Raw genomic sequence first — 15580 nt, forward strand, 5'->3', positions numbered from 1 at the left:
GTACCTCCCAGTCACTTCCCAGTATATCCCAGTGCCCTTCCAGTACCTCCCAGTATATCCCAGTACATCTGTCACCTCCCAGTAACTTCCCAGTCCCTCCTAGTGTATCCCAGCCCCCTCCCAGTACCTCCCAGTCCATCCCAGTAGCTCCCAGTGACCTCCCAGTGCCTCCCAGTCACCTCCCAATGCATCCCAGTAACCTCCCAGTCCATCCCAGTAACATCCCAGTGCCTCCCAGTACATCCCAGGACATCCCAGTGCTCCCAGTAATTCCCAGTACCCCCAATGCCCACAAACCAATTCCCAGTCCTTCCCAGTCCATCCCAATGCACACCAGTAACTGCCCAGTCCCTCCCAGTCACATCCCAGTAACCTCCCAGTCCTTCCCAGTGTCCTCCAGTGCACACCAGTAACTTCCCAGTCCCTCCCAGTTTATCCCAATCCCCTCCCAGTCCCTCCCAGTTCCCACAAACCATTTCCCAGTACATCCCAGTTGCCACCAGCCCCTCCCAGTGACCCCCAGTGGCTCCCAGTCCCTCCCAGTAACTTCCCAGTCCCTCCCAGTGCCCTCAAACCCCTTCCCAGTCACATCCCAGTTGCCACCAGTGCCCTCCCAGTAACCTCCCAGTCTGCTCCCAGTGCCCACCGGTAACTGCCCAGTGACTTCCCAGTCCCTCCAAGTTCCCTCCCAGTCCATCCCAGTACATCCCAGTTCGTCCCAATGCCTCCCAGTACCCACCAGTACTTCCCAGTTCCCTTCCAGTCCATCCCAGTTCCCTTCCAGTCCATCCCAGTCCCTCCCAGTTCCTTCCCAGTCCCTCTCAATCTCCTCCCAGTACATCCCAGTTCATTCCAATGCCTCCCAGTGCCCACCAGTAACTGCCCAGTAACTTCCCAGTCACTCCTAGTTTATCCCAATCCCCTCCCAGTCACATCCCAGTTCCCTCCCAGTACATCCCAGTCCACTCACAGTAGCTCCCAGTGCCGACCAGTAACTGCCCAGTAACTTCCCAGTTCTTTCCCAGTCTCTCCCAGTTTATCCCAGTTTGTCCCAATCCCCTCCCAGTCCCTCACAGTCTCTCCCAGTTTATCCCAGTCCTTCTCAGTGCCCACCAGTAACTGCCCAGTAACTTCCCAGTGCTCCCAGTTTATCCTAACCCCCTCCCAGTGGTTCCCAGTTCCCTCCCAGTTCCTCCCAGTCCCCACAAATCCCTTCCCAGTTCACCCCAGTGCTCCCAGTCCATCCCAGTTCCCTCCCAGTGGTTCCCAGTGAACCCCCAGTGCCCACCAGTAACTTCCCAGTCCATCCCAGTCCCTCCCAGTGCCCTCAAACCCCTTCCCAGTCCATCCCAGTTGCCACCAGTGCCTTCCCAGTAACCTCCCAGTATATCCCAGTGTCATCCCAGTCCCCTCCCAGTCCCTTCCAGTGCCCACAAACCATTTCCCAGTACATCCCAGTTGCCACTAGTCCCTCCCAGTGTATCCAAGTAACATCCCAGTGCTCCCAGTATCCCCCAGCACCCTCCCAGTTCCTCCCAGTGGCCCACCAGTAACTGCCCAGGAACTTCCCAGTCCCTCCCAGTTTATCCCAATGCCATCCCAGTTCTCCCCCAGTGCCAACCAGTAATTTCCCAGTCCCTCCCAGCGCCAGCCAGTAACTGCCTAGTAATTTCCCAGTCCATCCCAGTACATCCGAGTCCATTCCCAGTATCCTCCCAGTGCCAACCAGTAACTTCCCAGTCCATCCCAGTTCTCCCAGTCCACTTCCAGTGCTCCCAGTTCCACCAGTGTCTTCCCAGTATGATACAAGTCCATCCCAGTCCTCCCAGTCCTTCCTAGTATCCTCCCAGTCTGTCCCAGTTCCCTCCCAGTTTGTTCCAGTTCCCTCCCAGTTCATCCCAGTGCCACCAGTAACTGCCCAGAATTTCCAGTCTCCCAGTTTATCCCAATCCCCTCCCAGTCCCTCCCAGTTTTCCCCAATCCCCTCCCAGTGCTCCCAGTCCATCCCAGTTCCTCTCCCAGCACAGCCAGCTCAAGCTCAGCCCCCCTGATGCTGCGTGGTGCTGACAGCGGGAGGAGAAACTGAGGCACTACTGGGAGGCCATGGGCGCCTTACTGGGGGTACTGGGATATACTGGGACATACTGGGAGGGACTGGGACAAACTGGGAGGAACTGGGAGGGAGTTAATGGGGTTTAAAGGGAGGGAAAAGAAAAATGGGGATTTGGGGTTACTGGTTTATACTGGGAGGGAACTGGTTTGGTACTGGGAGGGACTGGGAGTTTCTGGTTTGAACTGGGAGGGTCACTGGGCTGTGGCTAGCACAGTTTTTCCCATGGGAAGTTTTCTTGTGTTTTTGTAAATAAAGATAAAGTTTGGATGTTTTGGAACAGTGTCCCAGAACTTGGACAGTGCAGGCCTGGCCAATCAGGCCTGGGGAAGGCTTCTGACTGACCAATCTGGGTGACTTTTGAGACTCTATAAATGTGATGAAATCAAAACAATAAAGGTCATTCCTTCTTGCCACTGAGAACCGATGCATTCATTACTCTGCTAGCTGCTCAACAGCGACATCGGGCCATACTGGGAGTTACTGGGATGGACTGGGAAGTCCCTGGGAGGCTTACTGGTTTATACGGGGAGGGAACTGGGATTTGCTGTGGCTATAGTGGTTCATACTGGTCCCTGATTTAAACTGGGATTTACTGGTTTATACTGGGTAGACCTGATGCCCTAAATTCCCCATTCACAGTAACTTCCCAGTCCCTCCCAGTAACTTCCCAGTCCCTCCCAGTGCTCTCAAACCCCTTCCCAGTACATCCCAGTTGCGACCAGTGCCCTCCCAGTCACATCCCAGTGCTCCCAGTAACCTCCCAGTCTGCTCCCAGTGCCCACCAGTAACTGCCCAGTAACTTCCCAGTTCCCTTCCAGTCCATCCCAGTTCCTCCCAGTTTATCCCAGTCCCTCTCAATCTCCTCCCAGTACATCCCAGTTCATCCCAATGCCTCCCAGTGCCAACCAGTAACTGCCCAGTAACTTCCCAGTACTCCCAGTTTATCCCAGTCCCCTCCCAGTCACATCCCAGTTCCCTCCCAGTCCACTAACAGTAGCTCCCAGTGCCGACCAGTAACTGCCCAGTAAGTTCCCAGTTCTTTCCCAGTTTATCTCAGATTGTCCCAATCCCCTCCCAGTCCCTCACAATCTCTCCCAGTTTATCCCAGTCCTTCTCAGTACCCACCAGTAACTGCCCAGTAACTTCCCAGTGCTCCCAGTTCATCCTAACCCCCTCCCAGTTTATCCCAGTTCCCTCCCAGTGCATCCAAGTTCCTCCCAGTCCTCACAAATCCCTTCCCAGTTCACCCCAGTGCTCCCAGTCCATCCCAGTTCCCTCCCAGTGGTTCCCAGTGAACCCCCAGTGCCCACCAGTAACTTCCCAATCCATCCCAGTCCCTCCCAGTGCCCTCAAACCCCTTCCCAGTCCATCCCAGTTGCCACCAGTGCCTTCCCAGTAACCTCCCAGTATATCCCAGTGTCATCCCAGTCCTCTCCCAGTCCCTTCCAGTGCCCACAAACCATTTCCCAGTACATCCCAGTTGCCACCAGTCCCTCCCAGTGTCTCCAAATAACATCCCAGTGCTCCCAGTATCCCCCAACACCCTCCCAGTTCCTCCCAGTGGCTCCCAGTGCCCACCAGTAACTGCCCAGGAACTTCCCAGTCCATCCCAGTTTATCCCAATGCCATCCCAGTTCTCCCCCGGTGCCCACCAGTGACTTCCCAGTCCCTCCCAGTGCCAGCCAGTAACTGCCTAGTAATTTCCCAGTCCCTCCCAGTACATCCCAGTCCATTCCCAGTATCCTCCCAGTGCCAACCAGTAACTTCCCAGTCCATCCCAGGTCCTTCCCAGTACCCCCAGTATCCATAAACCAATTCCCAGTCCCTCCCAGTCCATCCCAGTAACCTCCCAGTCCACTCCCATTGCTCCCAGTGCACACCAGTAACTGCCCAGTAAGATTCCAGTTCCATCCCACTCTCTCCCAGTCCCTCCCAGTGCTCCCAGTCCATCCCAGTTCCTCTCCCAGCACAGCCAGCTCAAGCTCAGCCCCCCTGATGCTGCGTGGTGCTGACAGCGCGAGGAGAAACTGAGGCACTACCAGGAGGCCATGGGCACCTTACTGGGGGTACTGGGATATACTGGGACATACTGGGAGGGACTGGGACAAACTGGGAGGGACAGGGAGGGAGTTAATGGGGCTTAAAGGGAGGGAAAAGGGGAGAAATGGGATTTTGGGGTTACTGGTTTATACTGGGAGGGAACTGGTTTGGTACTGGGAGGGACTGGGAGTTACTGGTTTGAACTGGAAGGGTCACTGGGCCATACTGGGAGGTCAGTGGGAGTTACTGGGATGGACTGGGAGGTCCCTGGGAGGCTTACTGGTTTATACTGGGAGGGAACTGGGATTTGCTGGGGCTATACTGGTTCATACTGGTTTGAACTGGTCTATATTGGTTTCTACTGGTTTAAACTGGGATTTCCCTGCACAGCAGTGGGTGCCACCCACCCAGGTGCTTTTCCTGATTTAAACTGGGATTGACTGGTTTATACTGGTTTATACTGGGTAGACCTGATGCCCTAAACTCCCCATTCACTTTAATGGGTAGACCTGGTGTTGTGATCCAAATATTAAGGTTCTTTGGAAATACCTCTGCCCGAATTAAGGTGCAAACGAGACCATATGCCAGTCAATAATATGAGTTTTATTTGATAGTAAATATGAGAGAGAGGGGGAGGAAAAGAGAGAAAAAGAGAAGCAGGAAAAGAGGTGGAATTCCTTTCCCTCAGCCTGAGATGACTGAACAATAGGTTTCCCTTTATCTAATCTCAGCAGTTTGACTTTCAGTCCAAAGTCCCAGTCAGGTATCTTCAGGGAGGCTTCTTTGATTGTAGCTTCTTTATACAGTTTTTGTTCTAATGAGCAAAACTTTATATCAATGTTTGAGGCATGAACTATTTCAGTCTCTGACAGCCACCCTGTGACTCAAACATTGTAATAAATGTCTCTTTCCTAGCAATCTTCTTCAGCATATGGGTTGTCCACGGAGGTGATGAAAAAAAGATAATAGGAGAAGAGATAGAAACAGTAGAAGCAATAACATGGGTAATCATACCAATATGTGCAATAGTTCAAAGCATAAATTCACTTGTAATCATCAATTTAATTTTCATTAGTCAGTACCCCCACCCTGTGACCCCAGGAATTAGTGTTCCTAAATGGGTGGTGGGTGTGAGGGATATCTCTATATTGTATCTCTTGGATGTCGGTTCAATATGTTTGGAAATTGGTTATAGAATTATACAGCTGGTTTTTATCTTTAAATTCCACAGAGGAGTGTCCTCAACAGATGCATGTATTAATGTGTTAATTAGCAGAGTTTCAAGGGGATTCCCAGCTCTTGTAGTGTAATTGATTACCTTTGCATCCTGGTATAAATGTGGATGGATCTATTAGGGATGTATGTTTTCCTCTCAACCACATTCACACATAGTTGGTAGAGTTTTATAGGTAATATTCCTATTCTGCTGGATAATTCTATACATCGTGAAAATTAATTTTTATGATACAAAATGAACATACAAAACATTTTCATACAAAATGTTCTTAAGCAAGCTTATCCTTACATTAGGGCTATGCTCTGTTTTCCTAGAGACAGATTATAGCACTGTTGTAATTTAATCTTGACACAAATCTTGACAAAACTGTGGCTTTACAATCACTGTAATTTAAAAAAAATGCAAATAATTATTTTTCAAATTTTGTTGTATTATCCCAACTAGTTTTTTCTTTTGAATTTTTGAGGCAAAGTTAACATACTTTCTTAGGATATGTGGAAGGAGGTTTAACAGCCATTGGTTTGAGAGCTGGTAGAAGGTTTTTCTGTATTTTATTCATGTCATTTCCATATAACATTTGTTTGTGTTTTGTTAAGATTCTTTAATTCACTACTTAGTAAATTCAAAAAATTTAGCCAAATTATAATAATTTTAAATCCTTCCAAGGCAGAACTGGGAAGGTTAGTAGAAATTTGTATAAGTTCTTATACCAGCTCTCAGGATTAACTTGGTTGAGACAAATTATACAACCAAAACCACGTTTGTCACACTATTTTTCAGTAAAAAGACAAAACAAGTTATACAAAAACCAAACTTAATAATATGTAGAATGTTTTAACTAATATTTGATCTTCCAGCAAGTCACTTGCAATGAAAACACAAATAAGTTGCAAACACTGACAAACTGACAATGCAAGCAATTATGGTGACACTTGAAATTTTCATTGGCTTTCACGCAGCTTCATTTCATGTGTTGGTAGGTTCCTATAAAAGAAAAGTGAAAATTTGGCCCACTAGGCCAATTATTAAAAGGAAGTAAAAACTTCTTGTTGCTAACACAAAGGGACAGAGTTTACTTGTAGAAATGGTTATCATGTTTAGCATGATTTTGCTGTTTGCAGTTACTCTGCTCCCAAACTCGTTTTCCTTATCTTCAGTGCAAGGGTGTTTGCATTCCTAGAGGAGAAGAGAAAAGAAACAAGTTTCCCTGGCAATATATACCTGAGTGGAACAGGTTGTTAATTGCATTAACTTTTTTAGGTGGAGTTTTCATTCTGTGAAGTGCCTGTTGCAGGACTTTTGTTGTTTCCCACAGGTTTTCAGTGGGGATACCTCCGACTGACTGTTCAGTGGAGGGAGTGAGACTGCTTTGAAAAAGTTTTGCAAGAGTTGCAGTCTGTGAATAAGGCATTGGAGTTGCTCTCTTTTATTGTTTTTTCAGGGTTTTAGTAGGCTTCTGCTTTTCTCCCTGGAGAAGTTCACCTTATCAGTTAGCTCCTTTAGTTCTAGTGATTTTCCTTTTGGACATGATCGAATTCAGTGACAAGCAATGCCACTGCCTAAAGCTTTTTAAAGAACTAATCACGTTTTCAGTAACCAATTGCTTCCTATTAAATTTTATTTTTCTCTGCACCGAGTCCAATGCAGGGTAGAGAGGCGACTAACAAATTAACTAAGGAAAGACAACACAATATTATCTTTACACTGGCCACTTGGGATAGGAATTTTCCCCTAAACTTTTCCTACAGCCTCCCAGCAGAGGAAGCCTCATGACAAATAGCTAAGCTTGTACAGGGACAACACTATCCTCACAAGGCAGCAGCTTTGTAATTGGCCTCGTGGCACCACCGGTGCCTGAGTGGGGATTGTAACCCCAGTTTAGGTGGTTACAAGCAGCCTGGGGTGTCCCACATCTGATGGACAGAGTGTCCCAACTTCCCCCAGCCCAAGCAGCCTTTGGCCACTCAGAGCCTTTCTCTCCAATGACTCCCCAGGTGCCAGGGAGACCCTCAGTGCCTGGAGCTCACCTCTGTCTAATCTCTGAAATTCTGTGCTTGGTGTGGGAATGACTGAAATTGCAAAATCAATAACAGTGAATTGTTCAATTTATTTAAAAACAATCCCATAAATAGGAAAAGCCCACCTCCTGGAACAAACAGGGAAATTCACCTGGAAGTTATTGGGAATCAATTTCTGTGAATTACCCAGACAAATTTGGAATCAGTATCTTTTGGTATTGGTGGACAAATTTTCTGAATGGCCAGAGGTCTTTCCCTGTCTCACCAATAAATCCAGGGAAGTGGTAAAAATTATGCTTAATCAATCATACCAAGATTTGGGGGCAACTTGGTTTGTCTTCAGAGAGAAGCCTTCATTTTGTAGCAGATGTGGTGCAACAGCTGAGCAAAACCCTGGGTATAAAAAGGGACTGACACAGCCCTTGGTGACCACAGGTGAGTGGGAAAGTGGAAAGGATGGATCAGAATTTGATGTGACAAATTAGTAAAAGGTACCAAGAAACTTCTGCAGAAAATCCAATTCCACGGGGAGCTTTAGTCAGCACTTTGACAAAAATCTGGGAACACGTGTGGGAAGGAAATAGCACCCAGGGCAAATGGAAAGGGATGGAAGGAGAATATTCCTTACAAAGGAATTCTTACAGATCAGAACGACACTGTTGAGAATTGTAATATCTCAAAACTGGACCTGGAAATCACCTCAGGAAATATCTATTGGCTGACAGATTGCACTGATACCCCTTGGGGATGTCAAATTCCAGAAGTATGGAATAGCCCTCAGACAGGACAGTGGGAATATATCCAGCCAGTTCAGTGGTGTCTGGACTGGGAAGGGAGCCCAGGCCTCCCAGAGGACCCCTTACAGGTGGTATAAAATACCCTGATTTAATAAGGCCAAGGCCAAAGGATCCCAGGGCAAAGGAAAAGTGGAATTGCATTTGGGTAGACACTTGAACTGTTTGGAATCCTGAGGTACAGTGGCTCATGGCTGTGGCCCAGGCTCTGAGGGTGGGATGTGTCTGTAGAAATTATTCTGCCTTTCTTAATGACACCTGTTAGGTCTCACCTAACAAACAGTTCAGCTTGGTGAGACACAGACTGTCAGCAGGACATGGTGAAATCATTAGTTCACTCAGGATGGGTGGGAAGTGATGGAATTTGGGGCACACATTTGCCCTTGGGGGAATCAAGAGCACAATGGACACTTGGGGTTTTAAGGTTATGTCCCTTGTGGAAGGAATCACCCCTGGGAACCCAGCTGGGGGGAAAGGTTAAAGGGGATGAAACTTGGAAACATCCCAGCATGGGAACTGCAGTGGGATGGATTTTGGAATCCATCTTTACTCCTCAAAGATCTGCCTTCAGGAACAGACCAAACACACACCATTGGACTGCAAATGGGAACTTTAGTGAATGCAACTCAGTTGGGGTTTACTGAAATAAATGCACAATTGCAAGCCACAACTAAAATGACCTTACAGAACAAACTGGCATTAGATCTTTTGCTGTTACATGGAGTATGAGGATACTTGAATTGAAACAACACACTTGTTGTGTGCACATTCCAAATGTGATGCTGAATTGGATGATCAGGCAGAGAGGATAAAATTGGTTGCTGCATCCAGCAGGGAATTAAGGGGAGGATTAGAAAGTAACTGGTTAAATAAAATATTTGAAGGACTTGGATTTTCTCTGACTGCTTGGTTGGCCTTACTTTTGTAAAATATGATTGGGATCACAGTAATAATTGTGATTATGACACTTGTTTTAAGCTGTGTGAAGAACACAACTGTGAATGCAACTGAGGAACTGACAGAATGTGAGTAAAAGAGCAGAGTGAGGCTTATGAAGGCTTGAAGGGAAGAGGAGCTTCCCAAGCCTCAAAGAGGGGGAATGTTGCCAGATGAAGAATCATTTGCACCTGCTGGGTTCATACAATGCTTATTCTCCAGAACCCCCTGGCCCCTGGAACCACACCATGCTTACTGTGTAGGAAGCAATCAGCCCAGGTGTGCCAACTTCTACCAGCTCACCAGGCAGTCAGGTACGGCTTTGGGGTCACCAACCACCAGGGACCACCAAAGAGAGCCCCAGGACAGAAGAACAGATGTGCAAAGGGTGGGGGAAATATGGTAATGATTTTGGGGAAAGATTATCATATGTAAGTTTATTGTGGGACAGTCATTGAATATGTATGTAAAGTACAGGCTATAAACAGGAACTTTCCTGTGCTCAGCATGCACGGCTTTGGGAGGAGCTCTTCCCTGTGCATCTGGCAGAATAAAGAATGCTGCTGCTTAATGCTGCATTGGGGTTAAGGAGGTTTTTATTTTACTGAATTGTTGGTAACACCTCTGTGGCTGTGTCATAGAACCACAGAGCAGCTGTGATGTCAGAAAGGTGCTGTGTGACATCACAGAATGGGTTGTGTGAGGACATTGAGCAGCTGTGACATCATAGAGTGAATGTGTGACATCACAGAGCAGGCTGTGACACAGAGGAGGCTGTGTGACATCACAGAGAGGTGTGACATCACAGGATGGTGATGGGACATGGTAGAGTGGGCTGTGAGATCACAGAGCTGCCTGTGGGACATCACAGAGCGGGCTGTGACACTGCAGGGCAGTTGTGTGACATCACAGAGTGGGCCATGACATCACAGAGTGGGTAGTGACAACACAGAGTGGGTTGTGACATCAAAGGGGGGACCTGTGTGACATCACAAGGCAATTGTTACATCACAGGGCAGCCATGACATCACAGACTCGCTGTGTGACATCACAGAGGAGGGAGTGTCCTACCACACAGAGGGATTTGACATCACAAGATGGCTGTGTGACATTCCAGAGTGGGCTGTGACATCACAGGGGGGCTGTGTGACATCCCAGAGTGGGCTGTGACATCACAGGGGGGCTGTGTGACATCACTAGGGGCTGTGTGACATCACAGGGTAGTTGTGTGAGGTCACTGGGGAAGTCACTCTGCCCCAGCCCCCCTCACAGTTCCCCCCAGAGAAGTCCAACGCTGCTTGTGCACAGCAGGGTCCCCTGTCCCCCCAGGTCCCCCCTGGCACCTCGGGGTCAAGGCAGGACCTTGCCCTGACCCCAAGCACTGTCCCACCTGCAGGATCTGCTTCCCATCAGCCTCTTCCTCCTGCAGCCCCAAGCCCAGGTTGGTGCTAAACAAAGGGCACTGGCTCAGGGTCATCCCCCAGCGGGGGCTGTGCACCCCCTCTGCCCCCTACCCAAGTTCCCTCCTGGGGGCAGCAGGAGCTGGGTCAGGAGCCCTGTGGGGAGGGCAAAGGGGGTGACACTGGGATGGGGGGGTCACACATGCTCTCAGGGACACACATGACCCCTGGGGACACCCTTCACCTTCTCCTGCAGAGCCAGGAGGATGAACTCCAACATGGAGCCCCCAAACCCCAGCAGCACCTTGGGGGGTGGGGTATGGTGGCAGCTTTGGAGATCTGGGTTTGTCATGACCACTCAAAAAACCTCTCCCAGCCCCACAGCCACTCCCAGGCCCCTCAAACCACCCAACAGCTCCTCCTAGGATGCCCCAAAACTGCTCCCTGCAATATAAATTGGCCCAAGAGCCACCATAACCCCATTCCCATCTCCCCCTACACACACCCAAATTCTCTCAAAGACACACAGCCCTGCCAGGACCCCAAACCTCTCTCACAGAGCCTGCCAAACTCCCTCTCAGCACCACAAATGCCCCCAAAAGCCACAAAAGCCCCTCCCAATTCCCCCAGGATTATCTAAACCCCCTCCCACCCCCCATGGCACTGACCAGGAGAGGCTGGTGGACAGGAACATCCACAGCTGGGAGCAGCTCAGGCACTTCAGCAGTGATTTGGGCACTTTGGGGGGCACACCCCACATGGGGAGACCCAGGCCAGGGACTGGGACAGACAACTGGAATTCCTGGACAACAGATGGGCTCAGGTGGACATATTCTGCTGGAACAGCTATGAGACTGTTGTCCTGGCCCCAGCCTGGGCAGCCCCAGAACATCCAAATCCTCATGGATATTCCCCTCAACCCCACATTCACCCCCAAATCCACAGTAAAGTGGTGCAACTTTAGATCTCTTTGTTTCATTTCTTTATTTTACCTCAGCTTTGGTTGTTCTGACAAGGTGATGATGGAAATTATTTAGGTTGGAAAAGACCTCCAAGATCATCCATCATTTCTTGATGCCACCAGAAGAAACAATTACACAGCAGGTAACAATTTTTAGGGTGTAACATTAATAAATCAGCTCTTCCCAATGAATTTCATACGTCAATCTGAGTCCCGATGGATTGTTCCTGCCCATGTTTGTCCAGGTTGCCACAGGGAATCAGGAGGACATGGAAGCCACCAGCCAGGTGCCTTTCCAACCTGAGTATGTTAGTTTTGCTTAGTCCAGAACATCAGGAAGCTATCTTTAGCATCTAGGGGAAACTTAAACCCTTCAAAAGCTGTTGTGGTAGGCCTGAAGAAGTGGCTGAAGGGTTGGGAGAAAACTCACCCCTGTGCTCATGAGTTAGTTTTGCTTAGCCCAGTTTTTGCTAGTGGGTGGGGAGGAGCACAAAAATGGCTCCTGTGTGTCCTGGGTGAATGTTCTAGAAGTTTTCACCATGTCCAGCAGAGCCAATCTCTGATGGCTCTGAAGATGATGGACATGCTGCTGGCCAAGTCTGGGCCAATTAGAGATGTTGGTTACACCTCTGGGATATCATATTTAAGAAGAAATCAAAACAATGTGAGCAAGCACTTCTTTTTACACAGAGGATGAGGAGGAGGTGAGAATATGTGAGGGAAAACAACATGGAGACACCAAGGTCAGTGGAGAAGGTGGGGGAAGGAAGTGCTCCAGGCACCGGAGCTGAAAATCCTCTGCTGGCCGTGGTGAGGACCATGGTGAAGCAGGTTGTCCCCCTGCAGCCCATGGGGTCCACGAGGGGTGCAGAGATCCACCCACAGCCCATGGGGAGGTGCTCACGCTAGAAGAGCAGGTGGATGCCTGGAGGAAGCTGTGATCCAGTGGGAGTCCCAGTGCAGGGAAAGGCCTTGTTCCCTGGGATGGAAACAGCCTGGCCTGGGCTCAGAGCTCTGAACCCTGTGGACAAGAACTCATGGGGCAGCAGATTCCAGTGGCTGCTGCTCGAGAGATTGGACCCATGGCAAAGAAGTTTGCAGAGGACTGTCTCCAGTGGGAGGGACCCATGGCTACGTAGAGGACTCCTCTCCCTGAACAGCAGAAGATATTTTGGTCATGGACTGACCAAAATTTATTGGTTAGGTTACCAATAAATCACTTTGCAACTTTTAAGTTCTAAGCCTGTTTTACCCTTCAGTGCATCCTGCCTGGTTCATTATCTCGACTCATGAGCCCTGTGTGTGTGTGTGTGTGTGTATGTGTGTGTGTTAGGGCTTTTTTTCCCTCCCCTCTGCACACCTGCAGCAGGGGAGAGAAGAGAAAGCAGATTTCCTAGGTGCCTGGCATTTGGCCAGGGTCAAACCACAACACTAGGTCACTGGCAGTGTGGGTCACCAGGGCTCTTCCCAATGAGGGTCCTCTGATGGAGGATGAATACGGAGCAGTGCATTAAGCTCTTCCCACACTCGGGACACTCGCAGGGCTTCCCTTACCGGTGCCTCCATCGGTGTTTGGTCAAGTTAGAGCTCTGGGTAAAGCCTTTCCCACACTCGGGACACTCATAGGGCCTCTCCCCAGTGTGGATCCTCTGGTGGGTGATGAGGTGGGAGTTGCAATTGAAGCCCTTCTTGCACTCAGGGCAGCGGAAGGGCCTCTCCTCTGTGTGCATCTGCTGATGACTGAGGAGATTGGTGCTGGTCTGAAACCTTTTCCCACACTCGGGACACTCATAGGGCCTCTCCCCAGTGTGGATCCTCCTGTGATGGATCAGGGTGGAGCTGTGGCTGAAGCTCTTCCCACATTCCCCACACTCATAAGGTCTCTCCCCAGTGTGGATGCGCCGGTGCCTGATGAGGGTGGAGTTGCGCTTGAAGCCTTTCCTGCACTCAGGGCAGCGGAAGGGCCTCTCCTCTGTGTGAATCTGCTGATGACTGAGGAGATTGGAGCTCCTCTGAAACCTCTTCCCACACTCAGAACACTCGTAGGGCTTCTCCCCAGTGTGGATCCTCTTGTGATTGAACAAGTTTGAGCTCTGGCTGAAGCTCTTCCCACATTCCCCACATTCATAGGGTCTCTCCCCTGTGTGGATCCGCTGGTGGTCCATAAGGTGGGAGATCTTTCTGAAGCTCTTCCCACATTCCCCACACTCGTAGGGCTTCTTGGTCTCATGAAGCTTCTCAGGAATCTCCAGCTCCGAACTCCAGCAGAAGCTCTTGCCAACTTCCTGGCACAGGGTGGGTCTTTGCTCTTCAGAGCACCCTGGGCTGGGTTTGCAGCCCCTCCTTGTGCAGCATCTCTGGGGCTTTTCCTCACAGTTTGATTCCTGGGTCACAGAGCTGCTCAAAGTGGCCTCTTTTGTGAGGTTCTGCCATAAGGATTTGTCCTCCCTGGTCTCTCTCCTCAGCTCATTGTCTGGGGAAAGAAGGACAAGGAGAGGATTTGGGATTTGCCTCCATGCCAGAGGGAAGGGGAAGGAGATCCCCCAATCCATCCCTACCAGGACAGAGTCAGCAGCAAGGTTCTCCTGCAGCCAGGGGTGATGCTGGGCTGGGAGCTGGAGGAGAAGAGAGCAGGAAAGGGGCAGTGACTTCCTCCTCACCTGCCTGGCTGTCCTGGGGCATCTTCCTCTTCCTCATAGCCTCCTCCTCCATCTGGCCAAGTTTTGGGAATTGGAAATCCTCGTTTGGGTAAAAAAAAGGTGTGAGTGCCTTGGGCTGGGGGTTCCTCCTGCCCAAGTCTATCTCTAGAAGTCACCGGGTGTTTTGTGTCTATAAATTTCTCCTAAAATAAGAATGAGTTCAGAAAAAGCCTCCCAGGAGTTCCCCCTTTCCAGTCTCCTCTCTATGGGGTTCTGGGGTTTCCCATTCTCAAAGCTGCTGGGGCTCCCATGGGTCCTGGGGATCCCCTTCTCCTGGGTCCTGCTTAGGGATGCTGTGGGGTTTCGGTACTCCCAGGGGTCCCTTCTTCCCTGATTGTGCTTTGGCTCCAAGGGCTCCCAGGGTCCCCCTCTTCAGGCTCCCCCAACTCCAGGCACTCGGGGCTTCCCCCTCTCCCCATCACCCCTTTCAGGGTCACAGTGTCCCAGCCCTGCCTCATCTCCAGCCTCCCCCACCCCTCCAGGCTGCCAGGGGTCCCTCAGCTCCGGTATTGCCCCTCTCTGCTCTCCGTACTCTGAGAGTGTTGCGTTCCACCCCCCTGGGCTCTCTCACAGACCCCCAAAACGATTGGCCTGTCCTGCTGATAGCAGGAAATTCCCAAACGGACCCCCCAATATTCCGCCAAAGGTGCATTTATGGCTCAGCCTTGGAGTCCTGCAAGATCCAAACCTCCCCTTTAGCCCAAAATATCCCAGCCCGGGACATGCAAAGGTATCTGGCGCTCACTTCCAGAATCTGCAAGTTCCAAACATCCCTCAAAAACTAACACCCTCCCAAAGACCCTCCGATAGCTTTGGGGTGAGCTTCCCGTCCCTGGTGACCTGTGGAATGCAGGGGGGGCAATGATCCCAGAGCCAGGGGTGCTGCAGACACAGTGGGTGGTGAAATCTCATGGTTCTCCTGCTCCTCCTTTTCCTGCTCCTCCTCTCTCCCTCCTCTTCCTCCCACTCCTCCTCTGCTCCCACCCCAGAACTCCCTTCCCCTCCCTCCTCTGACCCACAGCTGCTGCAGCACTGGCTGCTGGGTGGGGGGAACCCCCCGATCAGCCCCAGGGATGGGCAGGGGGCTTGGGGACCCCCAGTGCAGATCCACCTCCCCCAGAGCCCCAGGGAATTGCTCCAGGGATCCAGTGCTGGGGGACAGGGCTGGACTCCCATGGAACTGCCCTGCTTCCGTGCCAACCCCACCTTTCCCTCCCCTCTCCTCCCCCTTCCCATCCTTCTCCCAGTCCACAGACCCCTCCCAACTCCATTTGGGTGTCCCATCCCCCTCCCGCTCTCTTTGGGGGTCCCAGCCCCCTCTTTTCCCTTGCTCTTCTGCCCTTGCACCATCATTCCCTCAATCCCAACCCCCCTCCCTATGA

At 50.5% G+C, this 15580-nt stretch overlaps 1 protein-coding gene across 1 annotated transcript in view; it reads right to left on the minus strand.

Moving 5' to 3' along the window:
* LOC146421185 (uncharacterized) overlaps nucleotides 1-14363 on the minus strand; it is a 262722-nt gene extending 248359 nt beyond the window's left edge. Inside the window, exons 1-3 of the mRNA XM_085047577.1 lie at nucleotides 14160-14363; nucleotides 13604-13972; nucleotides 13061-13435 (exon numbers count right to left, since the gene is read on the minus strand). Coding sequence (XP_084903703.1) covers nucleotides 13061-13435; nucleotides 13604-13972; nucleotides 14160-14211 — 796 coding nt within the window. The 5' untranslated portion in view covers nucleotides 14212-14363. The remainder of the gene's footprint in view (nucleotides 1-13060; nucleotides 13436-13603; nucleotides 13973-14159) is intronic.
* Nucleotides 14364-15580: the final 1217 nt, after the last annotated feature.

The sequence above is a fragment of the Lichenostomus cassidix genome, unplaced genomic scaffold (assembly GCF_008360975.1).
Source record: "Lichenostomus cassidix isolate B80296 unplaced genomic scaffold, HeHo_3.0 HiC_scaffold_43, whole genome shotgun sequence".
Taxonomy (NCBI): Eukaryota; Metazoa; Chordata; class Aves; order Passeriformes; family Meliphagidae; genus Lichenostomus; species Lichenostomus cassidix.